The sequence below is a fragment of the Lepus europaeus genome, unplaced genomic scaffold (assembly GCF_033115175.1).
Source record: "Lepus europaeus isolate LE1 unplaced genomic scaffold, mLepTim1.pri SCAFFOLD_105, whole genome shotgun sequence".
NCBI classification, from domain to species: Eukaryota; Metazoa; Chordata; class Mammalia; order Lagomorpha; family Leporidae; genus Lepus; species Lepus europaeus.
In genome coordinates, this window is record NW_026909023.1 from 638,931 (window position 1) to 659,389 (window position 20,459).

The 20,459-nt window shown below is 68.1% G+C and overlaps 1 protein-coding gene across 3 annotated transcripts in view; it reads right to left on the reverse strand.

Moving 5' to 3' along the window:
* LOC133754398 (histone-lysine N-methyltransferase, H3 lysine-79 specific-like) overlaps positions 1-20,459 on the reverse strand; it is a 44,485-nt gene that overhangs the window by 11,645 nt on the left and 12,381 nt on the right. For 2 of the 3 annotated variants that reach the window (XM_062184875.1, XM_062184873.1), the window contains exons 3-17: positions 19,526-19,600; positions 17,368-17,418; positions 13,308-13,371; positions 11,984-12,212; positions 11,101-11,195; positions 10,615-10,677; positions 6,495-6,550; positions 6,079-6,158; positions 4,172-4,240; positions 2,896-3,002; positions 2,633-2,674; positions 1,843-1,953; positions 1,262-1,496; positions 512-625; positions 33-124 (exon numbers count right to left, since the gene is read on the reverse strand). In XM_062184875.1, coding sequence (XP_062040859.1) covers positions 33-124; positions 512-625; positions 1,262-1,496; positions 1,843-1,953; positions 2,633-2,674; positions 2,896-3,002; positions 4,172-4,240; positions 6,079-6,158; positions 6,495-6,550; positions 10,615-10,677; positions 11,101-11,195; positions 11,984-12,212; positions 13,308-13,371; positions 17,368-17,418; positions 19,526-19,600 — 1,483 coding nt within the window. The remainder of the gene's footprint in view (positions 1-32; positions 125-511; positions 626-1,261; positions 1,497-1,842; positions 1,954-2,632; positions 2,675-2,895; positions 3,003-4,171; positions 4,241-6,078; positions 6,159-6,494; positions 6,551-10,614; positions 10,678-11,100; positions 11,196-11,983; positions 12,213-13,307; positions 13,372-17,367; positions 17,419-19,525; positions 19,601-20,459) is intronic. The other variant, XM_062184874.1, reaches the window with a different exon arrangement.

Below are 20,459 nucleotides of genomic sequence, written 5' to 3' on the forward strand. Positions count from 1 at the left end.
GGCCAGGGGACCCCTACCCCCGCCCCACCCACCTTCTCCCGGAGCAGCAGCTGCTGCAGGCCGGCCTTGTACTGCGGGGTCTTGGTGTAGGCCAGGAACTGCAGGTACTGCACCTTGAAGGACTCTGGAGGGCAGGGCAGGGTGAGGCGGCGCAGCCAGGGCGCACACTGGGCCCGAAGGCTTGGCACCCTGCCCCCGCTGCCCCAGGGCCTCACGGGCCCCTTCCACGGCCCAGCAGCCCGTCCTTGGAGGCGGGGCACCCTGGACACGGCAGGGTGCACTGGTCCCAGCCACACCACGCCAGGAGCACACCGTGACGGCCACCAGGGTCCCCAGACACAGCCCAGCATCCGTCACAGGCTGAGGAGGCCCTGCTGCCCCGTGCAGAGGCCTGACCTGAGCCCGGCCTCTCGTGGGCTTGGGGGCTGGCATGGGTGTCAGGCAGCCAGAGATGTAGCTCAGCGTCCCCCACCCAGGACCCCGACCCACCCGGGGAGGCGGCCCAGCTCACCTAGCAGCTTCTGCAGCGCGGGCGGGGTAGGTGCCGCGAGCAGCGGGCTGGGGGGGAGCCGCTGCGCGCCCGGAGGTAGCTGGTAGAAGGGGCTGTGGGGGGGCCTGTACGCCTCTGCAGAGACAGCAGCACGTCACCCCTCCCTGCCCGCCGAGGCCCCGCCCACAGCTCTGCAGGGCCCCCGCACCCTGCTCAGCCCCACCCCCCCACAGCCTGCGCCAGGCCCTCAGGAACTCAGGCGGATGGGGCCGGGTCCATGAGGCTCCTGCAGGACGAGACCCTCACGGCCAAGTCCTGCTTGCTAGTGCTGCTCCGGGAGGGGCCCCGGGCTGGCACTGGGCCGCCACGACCTCCACGGCCACAGAGGGATGGGCACGGGATCCAGGGACCCCACAGGGCGGCACCGCCAGCAAGGCAGCGCAGCCAGGAGACCAGCGTTGTGGCCAAGTGGGTTAAGACTACCCTGGCGGCACGAGCACCCCGCAGATCTTGGCTGCTCCACCCCCGATCCAGCTCCCTACTCATGTGGCTAGGAAGGCAGTGGGTGAGCTAGGCCCCGCCACCCACGTGGGAGACCCGGATGGAGCTCCTGGCTGCTGGACGAGCCTGGCCAGCGCCAGTGTCTGCGGCCACCGAGCACGAACAAGCGGGTGGGTGGAGCTGGCTCGCCCTCACTCCGTCTGCCTTCCAACTAAATCAGTCCAAAATCCCAAACGTGGAAGAGGAGGCCCGGCAGGCGCGGGCGCTCACCCTGGGGCGAGGGCGGGGCGGTGGCGGGCGCGGCCGGGGCCTGCAGGGCGTCCAGCGCCGCGCGGCTCTTCCTGGGCTTGCGCTCCGCGTCCACGGCGCTCATCTTCTTGGGGCGTCCACGCCTGCGGCCGGCCATCTTCCTCCCCTTCCTGTTCAGCTTCTTCTTCCGGGCCTTGGAGGGAGAGGCCTTCTTGACAGTGGTCACCCCAGCCTTCTCTTCCTCGGCCCCAGAGTCCTGGCGGGCAGAGGCGGGCAGTGGAGGCGCGCGCCGGGCCAGGGGGGTGGGGGCGCCGGGCCAGGGGGCGGGGGCGCCGGGCCAGGGGGCAGGGAGGCGGGCAGTGGAGGCGCGCGCCAGGCCAGGGGGCAGGGAGGCAGGCAGTACAGGCATGCGCCAGGCTAGGGGGCAGAGGGGCGCCGGGCCAGGGAGCAGGGAGGTGGGCAGTACAGGCATGCACCAGGCTAGGGGGCAGAGGGGCACCGGGCGCCAGGCTAGGGGGCAGAGGGGCGCCGGGCCAGGAGGCAGGGGGTGGGCAGCGGAGGCGCACACCAGGCCAGGGAGCAGGGGGAGGCGGGCAGCTTACCGCGGGGGCCTCCGCAGGCCCGGCCGCCTTGCCCTCGGGGGCCTTGGTGGGCGTCGTGGCGTTGCTCTTGGTCTCCCGCTGCTGCCGGCGCCGAGCTGCCTCCTGTTCCTCCTGCGGAGAGAGGCCTGAGCAGCCGCGGAGCCGCAGCGAGGCAGGGCTGCCGGGCACGGGCCGCGCTCGCCCGTCTGCTCCGCTGCGGCCACGGTGCCCAGGAGGCCCAGGCCCGCGTGCACGGCGCCAGCCAAGGGCGGCCTCCCAGGGGCTGCACAAAGGCACCGGGCCGAGGGCCGCGGCAAGGCCGCCCTGGGAGAGGAAGGCAAACCGGAGTGACTGCTTCCTGGGCTCACTAGGCCGATGTCCCCCATGGCTGCTGGGAAGGACACGGCCGCCCTGGGGGCCACGGGGCCTAAGGGCCCCTCCTCACACCTGGCCCCCCTCTGCAGCAAGTGCGCTGGGGGTTCTAGGGCAGACTCAGCGGGAAGACTTGGGGAGGGGGCGAGGGACCCCCGGGACATCCCTGTCTACGGGAGGGAGGGCAGGCGGCCCAGTCCAGAGCCGCCCACGTCACCAGCTCACACACACTGCTGGCCACAGGCAGAACCACACGGGCCTGCTGGCGAGACAGAGCCTGGACACAGATGCAGACACGCAGACGGAGACACGCGTGGGACACAGGCATGCAGGAGGGGTGGGAAGGGCCCTGGGACTGCTCTGTGGCCCGGTGCGGGCAGCAGGCCAAGGCTGGTGAGGTACCCTCCACTCCTAAGTCGGGGGAACACATACAACTTACCCTGAGTTTTGGGTTTTTCAAACTAGAAAAATAGTTTTCAAGCTAAAGAAATGAAAGCAAAGAAACGCGTGTTAGAGCGAGTCGGGGCCCTGCACCCAGCGCTCAGCACCAGAGCCCCCACGCGGCTGCATGGGCCTGGAGGGATGAGGCACCCCGAGGCCACAGCTGGCCGGGGGGACTGGGGCGGGGCCGCGGCAGGACACGGACAGGAGCCCTGGACCGTGAGGCCGCCCCACGGCAGAGGGCGGGGCAGGGGCACTCACTATGGTGCGGTCGATCGTGTGCAGGTAGTAGGACACGGGCTTCCCCGTCCACGACACGGAGCCCTTCAGGGGCGACAGCTCCACCACACGCATGATCGTGCCAATGTCTGCAGACAGCGAGGGCCGCCTGGGTGCTCGTCCCCGGAGCAACCCCAGGGCCCCTCAGGGGACCGGCCACGCGTGCCCCCACGGCAGGGACTGGGCCATGTTCCCCTCACCTGACAGTGCGTACGCCAACTGGGGGGATGGGCAAGCAGGGGTCCTGACAACCGCCCGGCCATCTCCCGACAGCATGGGCAGCTGTGCCCCCCCCAGCCCGGCCATCTCCCGACAGCACGGGCGGCTGTGCGCCCCCCCAGCCTGGTCATCTCCCGACAGCACGGGCAGCTGTGCACCCCCCCAGCCTGGTCATCTCCCGACAGCACGGGCGGCTGTGCGCCCCCCCAGCCTGGTCATCTCCCGACAGCACGGGCAGCTGTGCCCCCCCCAGCCCGGCCATCTCCCGACAGCACGGGCGGCTGTGCCCCCCCCAGCCCGGCCATCTCCCGACAGCACGGGCGGCTGTGCGCCCCCCCCAGCCTGGTCATCTCCCGACAGCACGGGCAGCTGTGCACCCCCCCAGCCTGGTCATCTCCCGACAGCACGGGCGGCTGTGCGCCCCCCCAGCCTGGTCATCTCCCGACAGCACGGGCAGCTGTGCCCCCCCCAGCCCGGCCATCTCCCGACAGCACGGGCAGCTGTGCACCCCCCGCAGCCCGGCCATCTCCCGACAGCACGGGCGGCTGTGCGCCCCCCCAGCCTGGTCATCTCCCGACAGCACGGGCAGCTGTGCCCCCCCCAGCCCGGCCATCTCCCGACAGCACGGGCAGCTGTGCACCCCCCGCAGCCTGGCCATCTCCCGACAGCACGGGCGGCTGTGCGCCCCCCCAGCCTGGTCATCTCCCGACAGCACGGGCGGCTGTGCCCCCCCCGCAGCCTGGCCATCTCCCGACAGCACGGGTGGCTGTGCCCCCCCCAGCCTGGCCATCTCCCGACAGCACGGGCGGCTGTGCCCCCCCCAGCCCGGCCATCTCCCGACAGCACGGGCAGCTGTGCCCCCCACCACCTGCGGCCTGAGCTCAAGCAGCTCTAAGTAGCTCCCTCGGCCGCCAGGCCTCCCTCGGGGCCACCCTGCCCCATGCTGGGCCGTGGCTGGGGAAGGGGTGGAGAGCTGGCGGTGCCCGGGTGTGGGGTCAAAGGCAGCTACGTGAGGGTGGGCGCCCACACAGCCTCTCACCGCTCAAGTTCCTGCTGTTGATTCTGAAGTTCAGCGGCGCAAAGGGCTTCGAGGACACGATTCGGCCACCTGGAACAGCGCCGGGGTCAGGGCCGGAGGCAGGAGGACCCCAGACGCGCCAGCACGGCCCCGCCCACCACTGCTGCACTGCCTTCTCCTGACCCCAGCCCCCACAGACCCCACAGGAGGGCCCAGACCAAGGGGACCCCAGGTCTCACCGCCGCCTCGCCAACCCGGGGAACTGACGGTGGCGGAGCTGGTGGGCAGGGGCCGGGGACCCTCTCCGGATGTGTGAGCGGCAGGAGCGGCCACCCAGACCCCACACAAGCAGAAACCAAGGTCACGACGTGGCCTGGATCCCGCCACACCCTCATCAAACGCTAAGGACGAGAGGACCAGAAGGAAGTCCCGGCCGGGAGGGCGCCCACGGGACAGTGCAGGGGAAGCACCGGGAGGGCACACATGGGTGCTTGCAGGAACGCCCGGCACCAGAGGGGCCGCGGCTGTGGGAGGTGGGAGTCAACACAATCCCCTCTCAGCAGGTGCACACCCCCGCCGGCTCCGGGCTCCCCCACGGGAGCGGCAGGGGAGGCGCTGGGGCTGGCTGAGGCCCTGTGATGCCAGGGAGGAGGAGCCGGCACTCAAAAGCCCACAGAGCCGCTCCACAAAGCCCTGAGCCGGCAGCCACGGGAGCAGTGGACGAGGAGTGGACGTAAGGGCCGGCGCTGTGGCGCAGCGGGTGAAGCCGCCGCCTGCAGGGCCACATCCCATGTGGGCGCCGGTTCGAGTCCTGGATGCTCCACTTCCCATCAGCTCCCTGCTGTGGCCTGGGAGAGCACTGGAGGACGGCCTAACCCTCGGGCCCCTGCACCCGCACTGGAGGCCCGGAAGAAGCTCCTGGCTCCTGGCTTCGCACCAGCGCAGCCTCTGGCTGTTGTAGCCATGTGGGGAGTGGACCAGCGGACGGAAGATCACTCGCTCGCTCTCTCTCTCTCTCTCTCTCCCCCTCTCTCTCCTTCTTTGTAACTCTCCCTTTCAGATAAATAAATTAAAAAAAAAAAGAAAGAAAAAGAGGAGTGGACACTGGACCCGAGAGGCCTCACACAGCTCCCCAGTGAGGACGGCCGCCGAGGTCTCCCTGGCCAGCAGGTCCATGTGGGACACGCAGGCTGCCCCAGGTTCCCTCACGTTCACGCTCCACAGGCAGCTGCCTTGGAAGGACCAGACCAGGTGACCCCAGCCTCACTCAGCCCGCAGGTGACCACCGCCACCCTGGCGGGCTGGAAGCAACCGACACAGCGGCCACCACGCGAGTGCAGCTGCAGAGTGGGGAAAGCCCTGGTCCCTGGTCCCCGGTCCCTGCTGCGCGCGCTCACCCCACACTCACAGACACGGGGGCTCTGGCTTCACGCTGCCAGCCCCCATGCCCAGGGCCAGGCCTCCTGCTGTCTGTGCTGGGGCAGGCTCAGCTCCAGGACAGCCCCGAGGAGCCGCGGACAGACCAAGGGCTGAGAACTGGGACACGAGGCCAAACACCCACGATGCTGATCTGACAAACCGTCGCACCAGGGGCTCGCCTGGAGACCTTGTCTAGCTCCGAGACCCCACCCCTGGCCTGGAGAGGGACGGCCCCAGCACGGGACCGGACACTGGGGAAGGAGCCGCCGCTCCACTTCTGATCCAGCTACCTGCTAACGCCCCGGGGAGGACGGCCCACACGCGGGCCCTGCACCCACAGCGGAGACCCAGGAGCTCCTGGCTCCTGGCCGTAGCCTGGCCAGCCCCGGCTGGTGTGGTCACCTGAGCCAGTGGGGGGAAATACCTCTCTCTGTCACCCTGCCTTCCAAATAAAGGGACAAACACATCTTGGAGAAGCCAGCCACGCCCGGGGCCGGGCCAGCGCTCACCTTCCTTCATGTTAGCGAACCGCTCCTTCAGCTGGTGATCCACCTCAGGGCCAAAGGCAAAGTTATTCACAAAGATAACACTGCAACACAAGGCTCAGGTGAGTGCGGCGCCCCGTGCGCACCCCGCACCCCCAGGCCGTGCTCGGGCCCGGCGGGCAGAAGCGCCCGAGCTGACTCGCGTGGCCAAGGGCTTGTACTCAGTCCCCACAGTGTTAGAGCCAGCAGGGGACGCTCACGCGCAGGCAGGACGGGGGGGGGGGGGCAGTGCGGAGGGCCCACAGGGAGCCGGCTCCAGCACCTCACGGGGAGACCACAGGCCGGGCCACGCGTCTGAGCCGGGGTCGGGGAGCAGACTGGGCGAGTCCTGGGAACAGCCCCCACCCCCCCAAGAAGCCCCGCGGGCCCAGGACGCGTACCTCGTGTTGGCAATGCGCTCCCTCCACTCTTCCGAGAGGAAGTCACCTCTTTCCAGCTGCAAGAGAGAGGTGGGGCCTTCACTCCTGCACTAGGGAGACTGAGCCCTGCGAGGGGACAAGGGGGCGGGGCAGGGCCGGAACAGGACGACACGGGGGGTGGGGGGCTGCAAGGGGGGGCCGACAAGAAAGCACAAGAAACCCTGCGTGTCCTACGTGCCTCCTGGTGGGGGCTCATCCGCTCGGGGGGAGGTGGCCAGGACCCTGCAGGGCCAACTCAGCCCAGGGAAGCAGCGGGGGCCGGGCTGCAAAGACCCCACGCGGGCCAGGACACGACCATGCGGCTCGGAAGCCAGGGCCCCACCTGCGTGGCTGCAAGAGCAGGCACAAACAGGCTGTGCGGCTCCAGGGTCTGCCCGGGCCCCTTCTGGGCAGTGAGCAGACCCTGCCCGATCGGGGTCCTGCCCAGACACAACGTCCCTGGGACTCACAACATTCAGAAATCCTCAGACTGGCGCCTCCGCTCCCGAGCACGCACTGAGGGAGGCAACACTGCACCCCGCAGCCGCCGGGCACGGCACTCCCGGGGGAGCAACCCGTGCGCCCGGACAGGGAGCAGACAGAGCGTCACGCAGCCACGAACCGGGACAGGGCTCTGCACGCACCACTCACCAGACACACAGACGCAAACGGCCACACAGTGTCACACCCCTGACGGCAGACCCCACAGAACTGTGGCGCAGCGGGTGCAGCCGCCGTCCGTGACCCCGGCAGCCCACGTGGGCACCTGTTCACGTCCCGGCTGCTCCACGTCAACCCAGTTCCCTGATGATAATGGCCTGGGAACGCAGTGGAAGATGACCCTTGGGCCCCTGCACCACGTGGAGACCGGAAGCTCCCAGCTCAGATCAGCACAGCTCCGGCCATCGTGGTCACTTGGGGAGTGAAGCAGCGGACGGAGACCTCCCTAGCTCTCTCTCTCTCTAACTGCAGGGCAGGGACAGAGGACTGGGAAGCCCGCAGAGGCAGCCACAACCTCACCCCAGCACTGGCCGCGCGCCCTGCAGGGCGCAGGGTCTGGGACAGAGCAGCGACAGCAGGCCCAGGAGGCGGGGCCGGAGCGCACGGCCGCGCCTCTCCGGCAGCAGTGGGGCGGCCCTGGCCGGGCGTGCACCCTGGGCTATTTTTAGGCTCCTGCTGGCCGTTCTTCATTCTTGGGTAAGGGAGGCAGGACGTGGAGCCTGCCAACCAGGCCTGCTGGCAGCCGCACAGGAAGTCCCGCAGGGCCTCAGGACGAGCACACAGCCGGCGCTGCACCTCCCGTCGAGGGCTGGCCCTCCCGTGGGGCGTCTCAGAGCGGCGCCAGTCCTGTCCCTGGAACTGAGCCATGGCAGAGAGCAAACCCCTGAACTGCTACCGGATCAGACACCGAAGCAGGCACAGAGGACCTCCTGATACATCCCCCGTCCCCGCCCCCAGGCCCGGCACACCGGCCAGGGTCACACAGTGATGCAAACCACGTCATGCAAATGCCCCGGTAGCAGCAGGAGCGACCTCGCTAGCAGTAACCCCACCTGGACGGGGGCCTCCCCGTGCAGGAAGACGCGGCCCCCGCCCAGCCCGCCCACCGACAAAGGCCGAGGGCGCCACGGCTGCGGAGCCGAGGCTGGGATCCACCCTCACCTCTCGCTGAGGCGCAAGAGGCTAAGGAGGGAGAAGACGTGGGCCCACAGCCCTGCGCCTGCTGGAGAACAGGGGGCAGAAGCAGAGGGAGTTCCCGAGCCCCCGCAGGGACGGCCCCAGACCACGCAGGAGGGGAGACCCAGAGGCCGGGGCGGCGGCGCCTGCCAGTGCCAGGCTGCACGCCCGCCAATGACGACCCCACGGGCAGGTACAGCGCCCACTGCCCCGCTCCTAACAAAACCCCCAGCGAAGCCAGGGGGCGCGCAGGCAGCCTGGAAGCCACAGCCCGCGCAGGACGGTGCGAAAAGGAGACACGAGGCTGCAGCCTGAGCGCGAGGCCCCAGCTGACCACATCCCCAGGGGTCAGGCACGAGTCCGGCGCCACTGCACTCCTGCACAGCACAGCCGGCACAGGGCAAGGCCCCTCGGTGCCGTAGGGAGTGCAGCGCGGGGCACACAGGGAGACGACGAGGCCGCCCCTCTCAAACTAAGCCTGTTGGGGCCGGCGCTGTGGCACAGCGGGTTAATGCCCCGGCATCCTATACGGGCGCCGGTTCGAGTCCCGGCTGCTCCCCTTCCGATCTGGCTCTCTGCTGTGGCCTGGGATAGTGGTGGAAGCTTGGGCCCCTGCATGTGGGAGACCTGGGGGAGGCTCCTGGCTCCAGATTGGTGCAGCTCCGGCCGTGTGGCCACCTGGGGAGTGGGCCAGCAGATAGAAGACTTCTCTGTCTCTACCTTTCTCTGCACTTTGTCTTTCAAATAAATGAAGTAAATCTTTTAAAAAATTAAAAAAAAAACAAAAACTAAGCCCGTTTACCCATGGAGCGGAGAACGCAGCGTGGGCCTCCAGACTAGTGAGTGGCTAAGCTGCCCCCGGGCCCGCGGCCCGCGTCAGCACACCGCATGCAACACCGCCGGCCCCTCCTCAAGCTGGGGCTAACCCAGCGGGGTCCCAGCCACTTCTGCAGCAGACGTGGCCCGAGGCCCCCACTCCTGGAAAGGAACCAACCAAAGGGAGTTCTCTGTCTCAAACAAACGGGCCGGCGCCTAGGCATGGAGTGTTAAACATCCACCTGCAGGGCCGCATCCCACACGGGCGCCGGTTCGAGTCCTGGCTGCTCCACTTCCCATCCAGCTCCCTGCTGTGGCCTGGGAGAGCAGTGGACGATGGCCCAAGTCCTTGGGACCCTGCACCTGTGTGGGAGACCCGGATGGAGCTCCTGGCTCCTGGCGTAGCTCCAACTGGGGAGTGAACCAGCAGATGGAAGACTCCACTCTCTCTCTCTCTCTCCCTCTCTCCCCCTCTCCCCACCTCTCTGTAGGTCTTTCAGATAAATAAATCTTTAAAAAAATAAATGAAATAAAATGAATTTTTCCAAAGGAGAAAGAGAACCCCGGCTGCCCGGACACCGGCAGGCAGGGTCTGAATGCAGTTCGCTCACAACTGAACACTCGCAGGAACCAGGCCATCCCATGGCTGAGTGCGCGGGTCACTCAGGCTCACCCCCCAGGCTGCCCAGCGCCGGCAACAACTGGGGGTGGGGCTGCCCCGCCGCCATCGGGGGCAGCGCTGACGGCGCCAGCACTGGGGCCCCGCCCGCCACACAGGGCACCAGGCAGAGCTCCTGGCTCCCGGCTCTGGACTGGCTGTGGGCACCTGGGGAGAGCGGGAGGCCTCTCTGCGCACGCTCAGTCTGGAACAGCAACGTTCTACAGGATCCCTGCGGAACGTTCCGGAAAAGGCACCGAGCGCAGGGGACGCGTGGGCCGAGCAGGACTGCGGGAGTGAGGGCGGCATGAACGCTACGAGGGGCGCGGCACACAGCACACGCTGCCCGCAGACCACCGTGAGCCCAGCTGTCAGCTAAAGCCAGCACCGCCAGGGCAGGCCAACTGGGCCCTGCGGAGGGCACGGTGCTCAGGTGGAGGAGACGGGGAGGGCAGGAGGGCACGGCGGGGTGAGGGGGGCCCAGCTCTGTGCCCAGCACGACTCAGGCGGCCACACACACACGCGCACAGACACACGCACACACACAGCCTGCCCCCAGCTCTGTGCCTGGCACTACCCCGCCCCCTACTCCACCAGGCACCCAGGCCCAGGTCTACTCAGTTGGCTACTGGCAAGAGGGTGGGGCACGCACACACGTGCACTAACGTACACACGCGCAGCCTGCGCCCAAAAGCTCTGTCGGCCTTGGGCCATGGTCACCTGCCGAGCTCAGCTCCAGCGCCTGCAGAGCCTGGCGCAGGGCCGGACGCCCCCAGCAAGGACACGCCCACCTGAGGGTGCCACAGGCCGACCGCTCGGGGAGGCTCAGCCGTGGTGGGGGAGGGGCAAGCTGCTCGCTCGTGGCCCCAGCGAGCAGGGAGGGGGCCCGCGGGACCGTGTGGGCAGCACGGCGGGGAGGGCGGGTCAGGCGCCGTGGAGGAGGGCACTCACTGTGTATTCTGCATGCTTTTTTCCATACCATTTCATCCACTTCCTGAACTCTCGGTCCATGGTCTGAAAGCACACACACCAGACGGCTGCTGAGGGCTGCGGCACGCCCGCCCCACCGCGCTCTGGCCACGGCACCTCCAGGTCCCCAGCCCTCACAGAGCCCCAGGCACTGCAGACCTAGGGCGCCTCCGTGGGGAGGAGGCGTGGACCCCTCCCCGCCCCCTCAGCCGGCCAGCATCCATCACGTGAGTGGGAGAGGCCAGCGGGGCGGAGAGGCCAGTGTCCCTTCAGGGACCCTGGGCGAGGGAGAGGCCTGGCAGGAGGGAGGGGCTTACTCTCGCCCTGCCAGGGCCTCATGGTGCGCTGGACCTCCAGACGGAATCAAGGGCAGAGGCCTGGCCTGCACACCCCTGCCCAGCTGCCCGCCTCGGCAGGGTACAGCACCCGGCGCCTTCCCCACCGGGGACCCAGCCCGGCCCCGCTCACCTCCGCGTACTTGGCTGGGATGTCGGCTTTCTCGACGCCATAGTGATGTTTGCAGTTGGTGGCCGCGGCGACCTGGAGCACGACCTGGCCCACGCCTTTGGGCAGAGACATGCGTGAGCGGCTGGCACGGAGGACAGCGCCAGGGGCCGGGCCCGCAGAGCTCCCCTCCCAGGGCCGGCCGTCACCAGGCCTCCCGGCCATCCCTGGACGCCACCCTGGCCCCCACACCAGAAGCTGCTCAGGTCCTGGGCCTGACACAGACCCGAGGGACGGCTGCCTGGCCCCTGCCTCAGCACGGCCAGGCCAGAGCCCCGTCCTGCCCAGCACCACGCAGCAGGCCCACATCACTGGGGTGGGGGCACCGCAGTGCAGGTGCATGGACAGTCGTGCCCGAGTCCCCGGACGGCCCAGGTTAGCAAGGAGGCGGCAGAGACGCTGGTATCGCCCAGAGCGCCCGTCCCAGCCTCCGCCCGGCTGGTGTCGCCCAGAGTGCCCGTCCCAGCCTCCGCCCGGGTCAGGGTGCCAGCTCTGCTCTCCCCAGCAAGGGCCGGCCCCTCAGAGAAGGGCTGCAGGGACCCGAGCAGCACCCTTCCCGCCTGGGCCTCTGCCGTGAGGACGCGGCAAGGGGCAGACCCACGGCCCCGTCCCCTCCCAGAATGCCCTGTTTCTCTGAAAACAGCTGCGTGCGCTCGGGTCAGGCCCTGGCGCCGGGGCTGACGGCAGAGCCGTGAGCCTCTCTGCCCAGGGAGCCCCAGGAGAGCACACCGGGCTGTGAGTGGAGGAACGGGTGGGGGCAGCTGCCCCACGAGGGTCAGGGGCGGCCTGGACGGAGATGGACAGCCCAAGGGAGGGAGCAGTTAGCAGCGGCAGCACCAGCACTCACCGCTGCCCAAGTCCACGAAGAGGTCGTCCTCCGTCATCTTGATCTCGTCAATCATCTGGGCCACCAGGTCGAAGGAGGTCTCGCCGTACACCTCGGGCGAGAAGGGCTCGTAGTTGTTGAGCTTCTCGGGGTCGGTCACCGAGTGGTTGTATACCTGCTGCAGGATGTGCCGCAGCAGCCCGTTGGACGGCCGCGTGTTCAGCTTCATGGGCTGGGTGGTGCCCTTCCACTAGGGGACACGGGGACGCGTCTGTCACACACGCCACAGGCAGCCCCACCATGCCGGCTGCACCCGCTGTGCAAGGGTGGCACCCACAGCGGGGAAGGGTCAATAGGCTACGTCCTCCAAGAAGCGGACGGTGCTCATTGGGGGATGACATGGGAACCCCTCCTGGCCCTGGCCCTGCCCCAAGCACCAGCTCACAGGCCGCCTGCCCTGCCTCCCAGGCTGCGGCACAAGGCTCAGAAAGGCTGTGCTGAGTGGCGTCCACTAGGACAAGAAGTCGGCTGAGACCACAGGAAGTGGTCAGGGGAGGGCTTGCACAGCAGGCCCCTAGCAGCCTGGTGCTCACGCCCTGTGCCTGGTGCACAAACCCTCGCTCAGCCAACCAGAGCCTAGGACACAGGTCCCTTCTGGCTGCACCACGGTCAGGGCCCGGGGCCCAGCGCTCTGACTCCAGTCCTTGATGGAGCCGGCGCCGCCGCCCCCCCCCCCCGATTCACCTGCAGGACTTTAACCTCCTGCAGCGCTGCACCGGGGCTGTGCCGGCTGCAGAGGGACCCACAGCTGGAGAGACGGGCCCCGGCTCTGCCAGGGTGCCGCCCCTGGGCAGCTGAGGCCTCGAGCCCCAGGACCTGCTCCCTGGCTACCCCAGCGCCAGGAGCCACACAAAGACCCCAACCTTCACCACCTGACCTGCTCCAGGGAGGAGCCCTCCCCCCGACCCCGCCACAGGCAGCAGCAGGCGAGGGCGGCCAGCGGGCCTGAGAGGGGCCACACACGCTGGGCAGGGGCAGGGGGTCTGAGGGGCCGCTCGCGCGGGACAGGGGCAGGGGGTCTGAGAGGGGCCGCACGCACAGGGCAGGGGCAGTGGCCCCCAGTGCCTCAGCACCACCGGCTGGGGAGGGACAGGGCAGGCTCAGCACACCCAGAGCAGGCGCTCCTGGGAGGAGCCGTCCCAGCTTGCTTCGGTCTGAGGCCAGGACGGCACAGCAGGCAGCCCGGGGTGCACACCACGCGGCAGCTGGCTCCCCGCTGCCCGACGGCCAGTGTGCAGGGGGAACCTGGTCCTGCGGGCTGGCTCCAGGCCCCAGGAGCACCTACCAGCTGGTGGATGCTGTCGATGGCGCGGTTGTACTTGTCACACAGCCTCTGCATGCTCTCAAAGCTGAAACGGCAAGGGGAGGGCGCTGGCACACAACACACAACACACAACACAGCAGGCCCACGGGGAGGGCGCTGGCACACAACACAGCAGGCCCACGGGGAGGGCGCTGGCGCACACACCACACACACAACACAGCTGGCCCACGGGGAGGGCGCTGGCACACACACAGCACACACACAACACAGCAGGCCCATGGGGAGGGCGCTGGCGCACATACCACACACACAACACAGCAGGCCCACGGGGAGGGCGCTGGCACACAACACACACACAACACAGCAGGCCCACGGGGAGGGCGCTGGCACACAACACACAACACAGCAGGCCCACGGGGAGGGCGCTGGCACACACAGCACACACAACACAGCAGGCCCACGGGGAGGGCGCTGGCACACACACCACACACACAACACAGCAGGCCCACGGGGAGGGCGCTGGCACACACACCACACACACACACAACACAGCAGGCCCACGGGGAGGGCGCTGGCACACACACAGCACACACACAACACAGCAGGCCCATGGGGAGGGCGCTGGCGCACATACCACACACACAACACAGCAGGCCCACGGGGAGGGCGCTGGCACACAACACACCACACACAACACAGCAGGCCCACGGGGAGGGCGCTGGCACACAACACACAACACAGCAGGCCCACGGGGAGGGCGCTGGCACACAACACACACACAACACAGCAGGCCCACGGGGAGGGCGCTGGCACACAACACACAACACAGCAGGCCCACGGGGAGGGCGCTGGCACACACACCACACACACAACACAGCAGGCCTACGGGGAGGGCGCTGGCACACACACCACACACATACACAACACAGCAGGCCCACGGGGAGGGCGCTGGCACACACACAGCACACACACAACACAGCAGGCCCACGGGGAGGGCGCTGGCGCACAACACACAACACACAGCACAGCAGGCCCACGGGGAGGGCGCTGGCACACATACAGCACACACACAACACAGCAGGCCCACGGGGAGGGCGCTGGCACACAACACACACACAACACAGCAGGCCCACGGGGAGGGCGCTGGCACACAACACACAACACACAACACAGCAGGCCCATGGGGAGGGCGCTGGCACACAACACACAACACAGCAGGCCCACGGGGAGGGCGCTGGCACACACACCACACACACAACACAGCAGGCCCACGGGGAGGGCGCTGGCACACACACCACACACACAACACAGCAGGCCCACGGGGAGGGCGCTGGCGCACACAGCACACACAGCACACACAACACAGCAGGCCCACGGGGAGGGCGCTGGCACACAACACACAACACAGCAGGCCCACGGGGAGGGCGCTGGCACACACACCACACACACAACACAGCAGGCCCACGGGGAGGGCGCTGGCGCACATACCACACACACAACACAGCAGGCCCACGGGGAGGGCGCTGGCACACAACACACAACACAGCAGGCCCACGGGGAGGGCGCTGGCACACACAGCACACACACACACACACATAGCACAGCAGGCCCACGGGGAGGGCGCTGGCACACACAGCACACACAGCACAGCAGGCCCACGGGGAGGGCGCTGGCGCACACACAGCACACACAACACAGCAGGCCCACGGGGAGGGCGCTGGCACACACACACACACACATAGCACAGCAGGCCCACGGGGAGGGCGCTGGCACACACAGCACACACAGCACAGCAGGCCCACGGGGAGGGCGCTGGCGCACACACAGCACACACACCACACACACAACACAGCAGGCCCACGGGGAGGGCGCTGGCACACACAGCACACACACAGCACACACAGCACACACAGCACAGCAGGCCCACGGGGAGGGCGCTGACACACACACAGCACACACAACACAGCAGGCCCACAGGGAGGGCGCTGGCACACACAGCACACACACACACACACATAGCACAGCAGGCCCACGGGGAGGGCGCTGGCACACACACACACACACATAGCACAGCAGGCCCACGGGGAGGGCGCTGGCACACACAGCACACACAGCACAGCAGGCCCACGGGGAGGGCGCTGGCGCACACACAGCACACACACAGCACACACAGCAGGCCCACGGGGAGGGCGCTGGCGCACACACAGCACACACACCACACACACAACACAGCAGGCCCACGGGGAGGGCGCTGGCACACACAGCACACACACAACACAGCAGGCCCACGGGGAGGGCGCTGACACACACACAGCACACACAACACAGCAGGCCCACGGGGAGGGCGCTGGCACACACAGCACACACACAGCACACACAGCACAGCAGGCCCACGGGGAGGGCGCTGGCACACACAGCACACACACACACACATAGCACAGCAGGCCCATGCCCGCGGCTGCAGCCCCTGGCCAGCTGGAGCCCCGAGGTCCCACCCATGGACGAGGCCGGGCCCTGGTCCCTGGGCCGAGCACTTCCCTCACGGGCAGTGGCAGGTCCAGGCCCTTGGCCAAACCCGAGATGAGAGGCTCCACACAGCGAGCTGAGGGCAGACCCTCGCCCCGGGGCTGCACCTGACAGAGCCCACGTGGGTGAGCCGTGGCAGCCTAGCAGGTCCCCCAGCCCCGGAGGCCAGAGCCGTCTGGGCCGAGGCCATCAGACACGAGCGGCGAGTGTGGGACACGGAAGAGGAAGTGTCCACGAGGCGAGCTTTACTTTATTTACGTGAGTCAGAGACAGAGACAGAACTCCCATCCACGGCTGGCTCACTCCCCAGACCCCCCAACAGCCAGGGCTGGGCCAGGCGGAAGCCAGGAGCCGGGAGCTCTGTCCAGGTCCCCGCGCGGCGCGAGGGCTCGGACCTTTGGCGTTGGTGCCGTGGCTGAGCTGTGCGTGGACCGGAGCGGGATGCAGGGGCCACACCAGACACGCACAGCCGGGACACACCTGGCTGAGACCGCACGGCACGGATGGCTCTGTAATGTCAGGTCTTCCTCTCTGGCCCCACCAGGTAGCCTGGGCTCTTCGATACATGCCCTCCCACAGGGGTCCGTCACCTGCCAGGCCCCAGAGGACCCAGCCATGTACAACCTCGACAGCAGGAGGCGCTGTGTGCAGCCAGCGCGTCAGGGAAGCTGCTGGCCCATGGTCCACCGTGCCCCGGTGGGTACCGCTCAGGGGGTGGCCCGTGGGTGACCAGAAGCCCAGAAGACACCCATGGGAGCAGGTGAGTGACCAGACCCCGCTCCAGCACGGAGGCCGCGTGGCCGCTCCCCGCAGCGGCGGCTGGAAACGCAGGCGGGCTCGGGAACAGTGAGCAGCCGCGGCAGGGGTGAGGACAGGGGGACAGCAGGGGGCAGGGAGCCGGCAGCCCCGTGTCCGTCCGTCCCTCAGACACCAGGACACAGTGACCGGGCAGTGGGTGGCGGGGCTCCCCGCCCCACACCTCAGCTGTGCGCCGGGCAGGGCTGGCGGCCCGGGCTCTGGACGTGCGGAGCAGGCGCCCTCCACACAGGGCGCGAAGGCCGGCCCCATCCCGGTTTCTTGGTTCTCACAGCCTGCCTTCAACGGCACCAATGGGCCGCACTCGAACCTCGAGGCCCTGGCCAGCTTTCTGAGGGAGGGACCCGCACGGAGGCCGACAGGGGGGCTGTGCTCCCCCCGGCGCCCACTCCCTCTGCCAGCACCTTGGTGTGCAGGGAGGCCCCAACATCCTGCCAGTGGGGGCTGGGCTGCTGAGCCCCGGGAGCCGCGTGGGGACGTGAGGGGCACCCGGGTCCACGCGGCCAGCACTGACAACCCCCCCCGAGGGCCTGACCCCGTGATGGACTGAGGGTCACACAGGGCGGGTGCCACCACAGCCATCAGCGCCTGTCCACGCCCAGCGGCTCCGCTTCTGAACCAGCTGCGTCCTCACGCGTCAGGAAGGCAGTGGAGGACGGCCCAAGGATGTGGGCCCCTGCACCCACGTGGAGACCCGGATGGAGCTCCCGGCTCCTGGCTCAGCCTGGCCCAGACCTACCTGATGCCATTTGGGAAGTGAACCAGATGGAAGATCTCTCTCTCTGTCTGCCTTTCAAATAAATAAATAAATGAATCTTTAAAATAAGGAAAAAGAAATATACGAGTGCGGGGGTGGGCGCTGTGGTGCAGCAGTGAAACTACAGCTTGGGACAACTGCACCCCCACGTACTGGCGGCAGTGCCCACGGCTCCCGGCCAGCTCCCTAACGTGCACACACCCAGTGCCCACGGCTCCCGGCCAGCTCCCTAACGTGCACACACCCAGTGCCCACGGCTCCTCACACACCCAGTGCCCACGGCTCCCGGCCCCGTCCCTAACATGCACACACCCAGTGCCCACGGCTCCCGGCCCCGTCCCTAACGTGCACACACCCAGTGCCCACGGCTCCTCACACACCCAGTGCCCACGGCTCCCGGCCCCGTCCCTAACGTGCACACACCCAGTGCCCACGGCTCCCGGCCCCGTCCCTAACGTGCACACACCCAGTGCCCACGGCTCCCGGCCAGCTCCCTAACGTGCACACACCCAGTGCCCACGGCTCCCGGCCCCGTCCCTAACGTGCACACACCCAGTGCCCACGGCTCCTCACACACCCAGTGCCCACGGCTCCCGGCCCCATCCCTAACGTGCACACACCCAGTGCCCACGGCTCCCGGCCCGCTCCCTAACATGCACACACCCAGTGCCCACGGCTCCTCACACACCCAGTGCCCACGGCTCCCGGCCCCGTCCCTAACGTGCACACACCCAGTGCCCACGGCTCCCGGCCCCGTCCCTAACGTGCACACACCCAGTGCCCACGGCTCCTCACACACCCAGTGCCCACGGCTCCCGGCCCCATCCCTAACGTGCACACACCCAGTGCCCACGGCTCCCGGCCCGCTCCCTAACATGCACACACCCAGTGCCCACGGCTCCTCACACACCCAGTGCCCACGGCTCCCGGCCCCGACCCTAACGTGCACACACCCAGTGCCCACGGCTCCTGACCCCGTCCCTAACGTGCACACACCCAGTGCCCACGGCTCCCGGCCCCGTCCCTAACGTGCACACACCCAGTGCCCACGGCTCCCGGCCCCGTCCCTAACGTGCACACACCCAGTGCCCACGGCTCCTGACCCCGTCCCTGTCTTGTGCAACCTGAGACACGGCAATGATGGCTCAGTGCCCGGGCCCCTGCTACCCATGGTGTTACGCGATCACGTTCGGGGCCTCGGCTTTGGCCTGGCCCAGCCCTGGCCATTGTGGGCATTGGTGACTGAAAACAGAGGCCCCCTCTCCCAGCCCTCTGCTTGTCAAGTAGATAAAGACAAACAAACATTAAAATTTTTTTTTAAAAAAAAGGAAGAGAGAACAACCCAGGCGTGAGCTTCGTCTCTGCCAACCCCGCGGCGTCTTGGGCTACAGGCACGGCTCCGGCTCTGAGGCAGAGACCCCTGGAGGGGCTGGACCCCAGGAAGCCGAGTCCTGACGGGGCCTGGGGCTTCGGCTGCTCTGGGGACGGGAGAGCCCACGTGAATCACCGGCCAGGCCAGCTCACAGAAACCCCCAGCTCCGGGGCCCGCACGGTGACACCCACAGCCGCGCGGGGCAGGTCCTGCAGGGCAGCACCCTCCGTGATGGCCCAGTCACTGCTGCCAGGCTTCCCTGGGGACAGCGGGCCCCGCCCAGCAGGGGTGGACACAGCCTGACCGCCTTCTGGGGGCCGCAGGGGCTGCCCGCGGGAAGGGAGCCCAGGCCGGGGAGCAGGAGGCTGGGCGAGGACACAGTGGGGCCTCGCAGGTACGGCAGGTGCAGTCGGAGCTGAGGGAGGCAGATGGACAGCGAGTCGGGGGGCAAGGGGAAAGGCGGCAGAGTCGCCAGCACGGGTCCAGCCGCGGGCTCCAGGGAGCCTCCCACATCAGTGCCCGCCCCACCCCGGCTCCACGAGACCCTGGGGCTGCCAGGAGGCAGTGGGGCTGGGGCAGAGCTGCCCACCTGACCCCGGAATGGCAGGAATGTGGGCAGCGGGTGGCCGCTCGCTGGCTATAAAAAGAGCCACTACTGACCATGAGAGCCTGGCAGGAGAGGGGGGCCTGTGCCCGTCTGATGCGCGTTCCCACCAGGGTGCTCGGCGTCGCTCCAGGTGGCTCCGCACCGCGCCCAGGGCCCCTTACCTCTTGGTGTCATAGTCGATCAGGACGTAGTTCTCCATGGCGAGCTTGAGGTCCGGGATCTCCTCACAGACCCACCTGAAACAGGACAGCGTCAGCACTGCCACGGCCACAGACGGGCACACGCGGGACAGCGTCAGCACGGCCACAGCCACAGACGGGCACACGCGGGACAGCGTCAGCACGGCCACAGCCACAGACGGGCACACGCGGGACAGCGTCAGCACGACCACGGCCAGCTCAGACGGGCACACGCGGGACAGCGTCAGCACGGCCACGGCCACAGACAGACAAACAGAAACCACAGATGCGGACGTCACTGCTTGGGGTTCCTGCATCTGACAAGGGCCCAGCTCGGCTTTTTTTTTTTTTTTTTTTAAAGGATTTATTTATTTGAAAGTCAGACTTGGAGAGAGAGAGAGAGGGAGAGAGCAAGAGAAAGAAGAAGAGACAGAGAGAGAGGGCTTCCATCCGCTGGGTCACTCCCCAATCGGCTGCAATGGCCGGAGTTGCGCAGATCCGGAGCCAGGAGCTCCATCCGGGTCTCCCGTGCGGGTGCAGGGGCCCCCAAGCACTTGAGCCGTCCTCCACTGCTCTCCCAGGCCACAGCAGGGAGCTGGATCGGAAGTGGAGCAGCTGGGACTAGAACCAGCGCCCACATGGGATGCCGGCACTGCAGGCGGCGGCTTTACTCGCGGCACCACAGCGCTGGGCCCCCAGCTCCCTGCTGGCCCACCTAGGAAAGCAGTGAAGATGGCCCAGCCCTGGCTGTGGCCACCTGGGGAGCGGACCAGCAGATAGAAGACCTGTCTGTCCCCGCTGTCTTTCCTCTGCCTTTGAAAAAACAGAAGGTGGAGGAGGAGAGAAGCGTGCAGGGTCGTCCCTGGGAGGGGTCGTCACCGGTGCCCTGCGGCTGATGGAGCACAGCACACAGAAA